General features: G+C 43.8%; 1 protein-coding gene across 1 annotated transcript in view; it reads left to right on the top strand.

The window, feature by feature from the left end:
• Positions 1-4174: 4174 nt before the first annotated feature.
• The window catches only part of UROS (uroporphyrinogen III synthase), a 33274-nt gene continuing 27347 nt past the window's right edge, over positions 4175-10101 (top strand). The window contains exons 1-2 of the mRNA XM_065408582.1: positions 4175-4378; positions 6070-6153. Coding sequence (XP_065264654.1) covers positions 4316-4378; positions 6070-6153 — 147 coding nt within the window. The 5' untranslated portion in view covers positions 4175-4315. The remainder of the gene's footprint in view (positions 4379-6069; positions 6154-10101) is intronic.

The raw sequence follows: 10101 nt of genomic DNA, 5'->3' as shown, positions 1-10101 counted from the left end.
AATTTATAGTTTAAGTACTGATGGTATATTCACTTAGTCATGGGAGTACAAGTTCAGCAATAACAGCTGTTTCAACATTTCTGGTTTGGGAATACCATATTCAACATGCATATTTTCCCATTCTCGGCTTCTTGGCCGTCTATACTTATCCCCATCTGTTAGGGTGGCATTGTGCCTACATACACGGTGATGTCAGTTGTCCTAGGGCATAATTGCTAAGAAAAATGAGTTTGGATAGGCTGTAGCCAAAACAATGCAAGGTTTGTCTCTTCTATAGGACATCCCTGCTGCGTGAGAGCATTGCCATACTGGTGCATTATATCACTTTATATTTGATAATACATGTCAATATATTTGCCACATAAACCTGCCTGAACTGTGAAGGAAAAGACGACACAAAGTTCAGAGAGATCTGTAGCTGCTTTTACAGCAGGTGCACCAAAGCCCCTGAAAGGACACTAGCATGGCATGACAAATATTACAGGAGTGCACAAATCTGCAGCCGCTCTAGACCAAATTCTGTTTTCAGTCACACACTTTGCAATCCCTTTGAAGTCAATAAAGTAGCTGCCTTCTGGCAGAAATTAAAGCAAGCCAAAGACGTTCATGGTATCAGGAGCAAGCAGGCTTACTCAAGTAAACCAGATGGCTGAGTCCAAAACATGTGTGATTTCTGTGTAAAGTGGACATTCAGCTAATTGCATATTAAAGTAGTTTGTGATATTATAAGACTTTTCCCAATAATTTTTCTTTAGTTTTAATATATATTTTGCCCATAAGCACTAAACAGTGGAATTCATTTGATAGTTGGAAGCCTATAATAAGCTTATAAGTATGGATGCTTACCTGTTTATTCTTCTTCTTCAGTATTTGACACACAACAGGCTACATGATGGGGAGACAATTTGGTTCTGACTACATCCAAAACATCAATGACAACTCCCCTCCTTCCAGAATGCACCTGAATCAACTTTATGATTTCATTCTGGGGTTTTGTAACTCTAGTTTGGCTTTTTTACTCTTCCCTAGTAGAATTATTGCCTTGGGACGATTTTCATTTTTTCTTAGATTTACATTTTTGATGATTTCATTCTTAGTATTATTAAACATTATACATCTGTCTTCAAAGAGGTGAAAGGATTTTTTTAAATGTCATTATATGTATGCCATCTATTATTTAAAGTACATAATTAGTGATGTATATTTTGGAAAAGTTTGTAAGTTCATGTTGCAGTCAGAGTTTAGGTAATTTATGAAGTGTGTGTGTCACTATTGTTAAGAGACTGTATGAACTATAAGGATATTGGAGTACATATATGTTTCCTTAATAATAATTTCAATACGTTCTAAGGCTTAGGCTGTTGGGTTTTTTAATTGTAATGTTCTTTTTATGTAATTTATATAACAGTTGTAGTAATTACTGGAACAACTTTTAAGAGTAAGTTAAAGTTTGTGTGAATTTCCTATGTTTAAAAAAAAAATCTGAACCCTCCCCAGCAACATGTATATACTCACAGATATACCCTGCTGAGGGCTTGATGAAGTCTGCCAAAGTTGAGACCTACTACATTAGTCTATATAAGAGAATTTGGAGCAGAGAAGTCCTCCTGTGTATCTTATTTGGTCTGTCAGCCACAGGCAGGGACCTTGGGTTTAGATCTTCCCCTGATACACTGCCTTCTGTTGCCTCCTGTGGACTTGCTAATGTCTACAAGAGGAGAGCTGTGCTATAGTAAATTTCATAAATTCTTCCAAAAATGGATTCTCCTTCGGTGAACCTTAACAACTCTGCCAGTGCTTTAAGTTCATTTTTCTTAAGTGTTAATCAGTAACTGGTTGAAGTTTTGAAATGCTTACATTTTATATGGTGGAGTGGCTAGTGGAGATTCAGTCAATAGCCGGAAAGATTGTTAATGCCTTTAGTTTCAGAATCAAAATTCTAATAACCTATACTCTGCAGAGGGGTATACCAAACTTCGTTTATTTTGACTTTGGAATTTTGTTTCAAAGTTATAAATGGCTGAAAAATCACAAGAACACGTATTTTTCAAGAAAAAAAAGCTCTGTTTGACACTCCCCAAAATATTTGCTGCCTCCTCTAAATTAAGCATAAAAATGTTCATAGGAATATTTTCTTCCTATGAAAAGTTAAGAGGATGTGTGTGTCAAAATTAGACTTATTATCATGCAACTGTCATCACAACCTTATCTCAGGAGACATGATTAACACCTCAGCAATAGGAAGTAGTACTATGAGTTCCAGTCATGGCTCTGATATTGAATCGTCCTGTAGGAGAGAAGTCACTTAGGCCCCAATTCAACAAAGTATCTAAGCTCATGCCTATTTTTAAGCACGACTAGCTGGTCTCATTGACTTCAATGGGGTCTGATTTTCAGACATATTGAGCTCTCACAGGCAGCGTCTGTTGACTTCATTTGGAAGTGTGTGCTCTGAAATACACATATTGTTAAAATAAATTCCAAGATAAAACACTCTGCTACATACACTTTTCTCCATGGGGAGAGGATGAAAGAATAAATGTGACAGATGTTAGTTATGTAGCTTAGTGCAGGGGTTCTCACAACACATTTTTTGGTGTCCTCAGAGTGCGGCCACTAACTCTTGCTGGTGGCTGCTATGACAATTTTTCCGAAAAACTTAATTAATTTTAGGAAAAACAAATAAATATGCACATATACCTGTCCAAATCATTGTAATTTATATATGTAAGGTTGTTGGGTTTTTTGCAGACTCAATAATAACAACAATGTACAGTTGTCTCTATTCTTTACTGGACCTAAACAGAATAGAAATACAAATAAGGTGCTTTGCATGTTCTTGTCTTTTTTGTTGTTTCTTTTGCTTTTTTGGTTTCTGGTTTTTTCTTTTAAATAGAATTGATAGCTAGTAAGCCTGCTTCTGTGAAAAATTATATTTGTATGTTTGTTAATATCACTTTTCACAGCAGCAGACTTGTTAGCTAGCTGTGGGGCAGAGAAAAGTGATATTAACAAACATACAAATATCACTTTTCACATTAGACCTACACAGCCCTGGCAAGCCAGGGGACAAATTAAGCCTTGGATGGGGTGGAGGGTAGGGAGGCATTGGGGGCCAGGGGTGATGGGGTGGATGGGTTAGGGGCTGAGAGAGGCAGCGCGGGCCAGAGGCGATGAGGCAGGTGGTGAGCCTGAACCCCAGTGGCCAGAGCCTGCCGCCACGTGGCTGAAGCTTTCCACCTGCCACCCCAGGGCTGAAGCTGGAAGCCTGAGTCCCACTGCCTACGGGAAGGTGGGGAACTCACACTGGCTGTGGCTCTGGCGTTTGTGGCTCCAGAGTGGGGCAGGCAGGGCTGGCTCCAGGCACCAGCATTCCAAGCAGGTGCTTGGGGCGGCAATCTGCAAGGGGCGGCAGTCCGTATGTTTTTGCCCCCCCAAGCAGGGCGCCGAATTGCCGCCCCGCACGGCGGGGGCTGTCTGTGTGCCGTTAGGGCAGCATGCGCGTTTGCACGGCGGCGGCAATTCGGCGGCAGCTTCTATGTTCAGCTGCCCGCGGTGGCAATTCGGCGGCTTCTGTCTTCTGGCTGAAGACAGAAGCTGCCGCCGAATTGCCGCCGCCGCGGAAATGCGTGTGCCGCCCTAATGGCACACGGACTGCCCCCGCTGTCCGCGGCAGCAGCCCCTACTTGCAGGCCCAGAGGAGGGGCCAATACTTTGCCCCCTCCTAGGGTGACCAGATGTCCCGATTTTTGGGTCTTTTTCTTATATTGGCTCCTATTACCCCCCACCCCTTGTCCCAATTTTTCACACTTGCTGTCTGGTCGCCCTCCCCCCATCACTGCCCAGGCGGCTGTGGCTGCGTGCGAGAAACGCTGGCTTAGGGCACCACTGGAAGGTGCTCAAATACCATGTGATGAGGTCAGTATAAGAACCAATATAGAATAGAATAGCAAAGCTGTCAGAGGATGCTCATTATATTACTATGTTAATATGTTACTGAGATTATTATTCCTTTTTAAAAGTGTTTTCTTTTAAAGTGCATTCTTTTTGTTGGTTTTCATTGTCGTTTGTCTCTCTGTAAGTGGTATCATTCAAAACCAGCATACTTTTTGCTGGCCTTATCAGGGTGGATGTTCACTCCCAGAGAATGTTCGTTAACTGCTTACTCATTATGTAAACAGTAGTGTATCTGTCAATTATGCTGTTTATTGTGGTGCATAACTTTTACTGGCATTGTACAGACAGAAGTCCTCTAGATCTAATTTAGATATTTCTTTGTTGTGTTTCAATGTTCTGTAGCCATTTTTGGTAAACAATGAAGGTTCTGTTACTGAAGGAGCCCAAAGACAGAGACTCAGGACCAGATCCATATATTCAAGTAAGTAACATGGGGGTGGGGGAAGCTATCCCTTGTGTTGTTTCACTATTAAATTAATAATAATACTTAGCAATTAAACATTGAGTTGATTGGATGTTACAAAACTAGGGAAAAGTGTTTGAAATGTTAGTATCTATTGAGAAAACTAACTTTCCAGTGTAATTTGCACTATTACAAAGAGTAGTTTTAGATATGACAGTTATGCACTAAAACCAAAGTTAAAGTTCTTAGCTGGTAATCATCCATTGTTATTGAATTTAGTTTTTAACTGGGTAAATGACTAAATATCAGTTTGCTTTCACATAGATCAGAATTATGATTACAGTATTTTGTAATTGTTATAAACAATTGTTAGCAGTCTCCATTGAGAGTCCAAGAACATAATTGGATACTTAAATACCTTTTACCCCTATAATTGGCCTTTTCTCTGCAAACCCTATTCACGTGGGCAGTTCTTACTTGTGCAGATAGTCCCACTGGCTTTAATGAACCTTCTATGTATGCAACAATTTGCAGGATTGGGCCCTTAGTACTGAGGCACATCAGTGGTGAGAGAACGCTTATATCAGGGGTGGGAAAACTACGGCCCACGGGCCGGATCTGGCCACCAGCCGTTTTAAGCTGGCCCTCGAGCTCCCGCTGGGGAGCAGGGTCTGGGGCTTGCCGTGCTCCGGTGCTCCAGCCAGGGAGCAGGTTCGGGGGCCACTCCCAGAAGCAGCCACAGGGCCCTGCTGCGGTGCTCCAGCCGGGGTGCAGGGTTGGGGGCCGCTCCACGCGGCTCCCAGAAGCAGTGGCATGGCCCCCCTCCAGTTCTTACGCGCGCCGATGGCCCCACTCCAATGGCCCCCTCCAGCGCTCCAATGGGAGCTGCAGAGGCGGTGCCTGCGGACGGGGCAGCGTGCAGAGCCACCTGGCCACGCCTCCACTTAGGAGCTGGAGAAGGGACATGCCGCTGCTTCTGGGAGCTGCTTGAGCCGCCCGGAGCCTGCATCCCTGAGCCTCTCCCCGTGCCCCAGCCCTGATCCCCCTCCTGCACCCCAAACTCATCCCCAGCCCCACCCCAGAGCCCGCACCCCCAACCGGAGCCTGGACCCCTTCCCACACCCCAACCCCCGCCCCAGCCCTGATCCCCCTCCCGCCCTCCGAACCCCTCAGTTCCAGCCCAGAGCACCCTCCTACACCCCAAACTCCTCATCCCCAGCCTCACCCTAGAGCCTGCACCCCCAGCCGGAGCCCTCACACACCCCCCCCACCGCACTCCCCCCGCCCAGCCCGGAGCCCCCTCCCGCACCCTGAACTCCTCATTTCTGGCCCCACCCTGGAGCCCGCGCCCCCAGCCAGAGCTCTCACCCCCTCTCGCACCCTAACCCCAATTCTGTGAGCATTCATGGCCCGCTATACAATTTCTATTCTCAGATGTGGCCCTCGGGCCAAAAAGTTTGCCCACTCTGGCTTATATTGTACCTGTTCAGTGGATGAATAGAGGGCTTCAGTCTCCAGGACTGTCAGTACAATATCTTTCAGCAGCACTAAATTCATCAGTAAAAACAACCAAAAATTCCATAGACAGTGTTGGATTTTAGTTCAGAAAAGTAGTTGAATAGTTCTGCTGCTAAATAGCCCATTCTTATAAATATAAATAACCACTATTTGTGATGCATTCCAATGACTAGATATACTTTTATCCATAGGAATTAGGATTATATGGATTTGAAGCAGCTTTAATCCCTGTTTTGTCATTTGAATTTGTGTCTCTTCAAACTTTCTTTGAAAAGGTAAGATTTCAACCTTTTAGTAGTCCTGTTGGAGAAATTATGCCCTATGACTGCCAAGCTACAAAGACTAATCCTGATTCAATAATACCCCCTCACTGCTATCTGTATTGCTATTTCTCTCCTGAATTGATAGGGAGTTAAAGAACTTTTCCACAACTCTAGTCCCCTCCTTAAGTATGTATCTTGTTAGTCTCGTCCCTCATTGCCTAATTGGACCAAAAAGCTGCTACTAATGATGGTGAAGAACTTACTGAGCATGCAAAACTCATCCTCCTGACATCCTAAGGCTACGTCTACACTACGGGGGGGGGGGGGGAGGGGGATCGATTTCAGATACGCAAATTCAGCTACGGGAATAGCGTAGCTGAATTCGACGTATCTGATCCGACTTACCCTGCTGTGAGGATGGCGGCAAATCGACTGCCGCGGCTCCCCCGTCGACGGCGCTTACTCCTATCTGGGCTGGTGGAGTACGTGCGTCGATTCGGGGATCGATTATCGCGTCCCGACGAGACGCAATAAATCGATCCCCGAGAGATCTATTTTCTACCGCCAATCCGGGCGGGTAGTGAAGACCAGCCCTTAGATGATGTAGTCTCTTCTCATGTAACTAACCTGACAGATTCAGCTGGGATGAGCTATAGCCAGTCTTGCAGTGACTATAATACTAGGTCGATTGCCTAGAAGCCTTTGCCATGGAAGTGGAGCTGCTGCCTGGCAAGAAAACAGGCTTTTGAATTTAGGACTTGCTTTTTTGTTCCCCCAAACTAGTGGGGGCTAGGGCAGGGGTTCTCAACCTTTTTCTTTCTGAGCCCCCCCCCCCCCCCCCCCAACATGCTATAAAAACTCCATGGCCACAACAACTATTTTTCTGTATATAAAAGCCAGGACCAGCATTAGGGGGTAACAAGCCGGGCAATTGCCTGGGGCCCTGCAAAGTTAAGTTGCTCAGGCTTCAGCTTCAGCCCCGGGTGGCGGGACTTGGGGTCCTGGGCTTCAGCCCCATGCGGTGGGTCTTCGGCTTTCTGCCCTGGGTCCCAGCAAGTCTACTGCTGGCCCTGCTTGGCGGACCCCCTGAAACCTGCTTGGGGCCCCTCAGGGCACCCTGGCCCCTGGTTGAAAACCACTGGGCATGGGGACAGCACACCTAGTGGTTTGAGCTGCTCATCAGTGACCTCTGTTTGTTAACTGGAAACTAAACTAAGATATGACTGTGCTTTCTTCTATGCTCCTGCCTACGGCATAGCATGCTGTAACACTAGGATTTATATAAAGGAAGGTATACAGGAAGGTGGGTTTATGCAAGAAAAAGATAGGCCTTAGTAAGAACTTGTTTGTATGATTTGAACCACCTGTTGCCTAGATTCTAAGGACACTGTTTACTATTCAAGTTTCCCTACCTAACAGGTGCCCACTGGTGTGTTCCACAGAATGCTCTAAATAATGGGGATTTTGTGGACCTGAGAGAGAGGAGGGAAGGACCATGTGAGCTGGAGAAAGAAACAGAAAAGAAATGTGTTTAGTAGGACTGGTTGACATTTTTTGTTTTGAAACATCTTAGGGACAAAAGATGGTCTTTTTACTAAACTCAAAACTTTCACAAAAAGCTTTTGGTTTTTTAAAAATTTTCTGTGTTTTTTTTTTTTTTTGAAATTGAAAGTTTCAAAAATTTTAATTATTGCCCCCTTTCGCCCCTCCATTTTGCCATCAAATTAATCATAGCTAGGTTTTTGGGGGAGGGAGGGTGTCACTTTTTCATTTTTCCCTTTGCCACTATAACCTTCAAAACTTCTTTACCTTGGAGAAGCTAGAGTGGCAAAAGGAAAAATGAAAATTCAGACTCTTCAAAAACTGGAGACGTCTGAATAATTACTGTGGCAGAATTAGTTTCATTTTTCCTTTTGCTATTTTACAACTTTTCAAAGGTTAGGAAAAATGAAAAGTTACTGACAAATTATGTCCCTGCACATAATTTATTTTATTGCACTTGGTGGCAAAAAGTGAGAGGAGGAAAACACAAAAATTCAAACATTTTTTAAAAGGTATTTCCTGAAAATTTGGGGGGGGGGGAGAGCGTGAGAAATTGTTCCATTTTGAACCCTGCAAGCTAGAAACAACTTCAACATTTTCAATTTATTCTCATAAAATTGATTTTCTTTCCTGTATTTTTTTTAAACCCTCTACTCTGATGTTTGTTTAGACATTCTTATTGAGTCAGTTGCCAAGCACCTGGGTCTGTTACATGTTTATTAAAACTAAAAAACAAATATAAACTTTTTAAGGTAAGGCACCTTAGGGACTAACAAATTTATTTGGGCATAAGCTTTTGTGGGCTAAAACCCACTTCATCAGATGCATGGAGTGGAAAATACAGTAGGAAGATAGATACACACACACACACACACACACACACACACACACAGAGAGAACATGAAAAAATAGGGGTTGCCTTACCAACTCTAACGAGACAAATCAATTAAAGTAGGCTATTATCAGCAGGAGGGAAGATCACTTTTGTAGTGGTAATCAGGATGGCCCATTTCAAACAGTTGACAAGAAGGTGTGAGTAACAGTAGGAGGAAAAATTAGCGTGAGGAAATAGTTTTTAGTTTGTGTAATGACCCATCCACTCCCAGTCTTTATTCAGGCCTAATTTGATGGTGTCCAGTTTGAAAATTAATTCCAGTTCTGCAGTTTCTCGTTGGAGTCTGTTTTTGAAGGTTTTTTGTTGAGAATTGCCACTTTTAGGTCTGTAATTGAGTGTCCAGGGAGGTTGAAGTGTTCTCCAACTGGTTTTGAATGTTATGATTCCTGATGTCAGATTTGTGTTCATTTATTCTTTTGCGTAGAGACTGTCCGGTTTGGCCAATGTAAATGGCAGAGGAGCATTGCTGGCACATGATGGCATATATCACATTGGTAGATGTGCAGGTGAACGAGCCCCTGATGGTGTGGCTAATGTGATTAGGTCCTATGATGGTGTCCCTTGAATAGATATGTGGACAGAGTTGGCAACGGGGTTTGTTGCAAGGATAGGTTCCTGGGTTAGTGTTTTTGTTGTTTGGTGTGTGGTTGCTAGTGAGTATTTGCTTCAGGCTGGGGGGCTGTCTGTAAGCGAGGACTGGCCTGTCTCCCAAGATCTGTGAGAGTGATGGATCGTCCTTCAGGATAGGTTGTAGATCCTTGATGATGCGCTGGAGAGGTTTTAGTTGGGGGCTGAAGGTGACAGCTAGTGGCATTCTGTTACTTTCTTTGTTGGGCCTGTCCTGTAGTAGGTGACTTCTGAGTACTCTTCTGTCTCTGTCAATCTGTTTCTTCACTTCAGCAGGTGCGTATTGTAGTTTTAAGAACGCTTGATAGAGATCCTGTAGGTGTTTGTCTCTGTCTGAGGGATTGGAGCAAAAGAGCTGTTCATCCCACAGAGGAAGACTCCCCTTAGAATGCATTTGTTAAATTAAAGGATCATCTCATGCAGAAGCAATCCACTTTTCAATATACTTGTGACAGATAGGCAACTTTCTGTAATATCTTTGGGAGACCCTTTTGTATTAAATGTATGAATGGTACATCTGTGGGCCAGGGATTGCGCTCCAATCCCGCTCCAAGAGATGAGGGTTACCACAGCTCCTTCAGAAATTGAAAACAGTAGGGGTGATCAGCACAAATCACTCAGTTTATAACACCTCCAGAAAGGTACTACAGTACCTCCGAGGGAGGCTTGCATATTCCAGTTCAAACTAGATTTTCCAGAGCCCAACAGACAAGAAAGGACTTTTGGATAAATAGCCCCATCTTAAAATAACTCAGGGCCTTCATTCTGGTTCTTGATCTAAAGACTGATATGAACTTGCAACCATGGGGAAAACCTAGTTGTCAGGTTTAATACATAAATAAATGGAGATATCCTATCTCCTAGAACTGGAAGGGACCTTGAAAGGTCATCGAGTC

The sequence above is a fragment of the Emys orbicularis genome, chromosome 7 (genome assembly GCF_028017835.1).
Source record: "Emys orbicularis isolate rEmyOrb1 chromosome 7, rEmyOrb1.hap1, whole genome shotgun sequence".
NCBI lineage: Eukaryota > Metazoa > Chordata > Testudines > Emydidae > Emys > Emys orbicularis.
The sequence above is the reverse complement of the archived record's forward strand: the minus strand, read 5'-3'. Positions and strand labels throughout refer to the sequence as shown.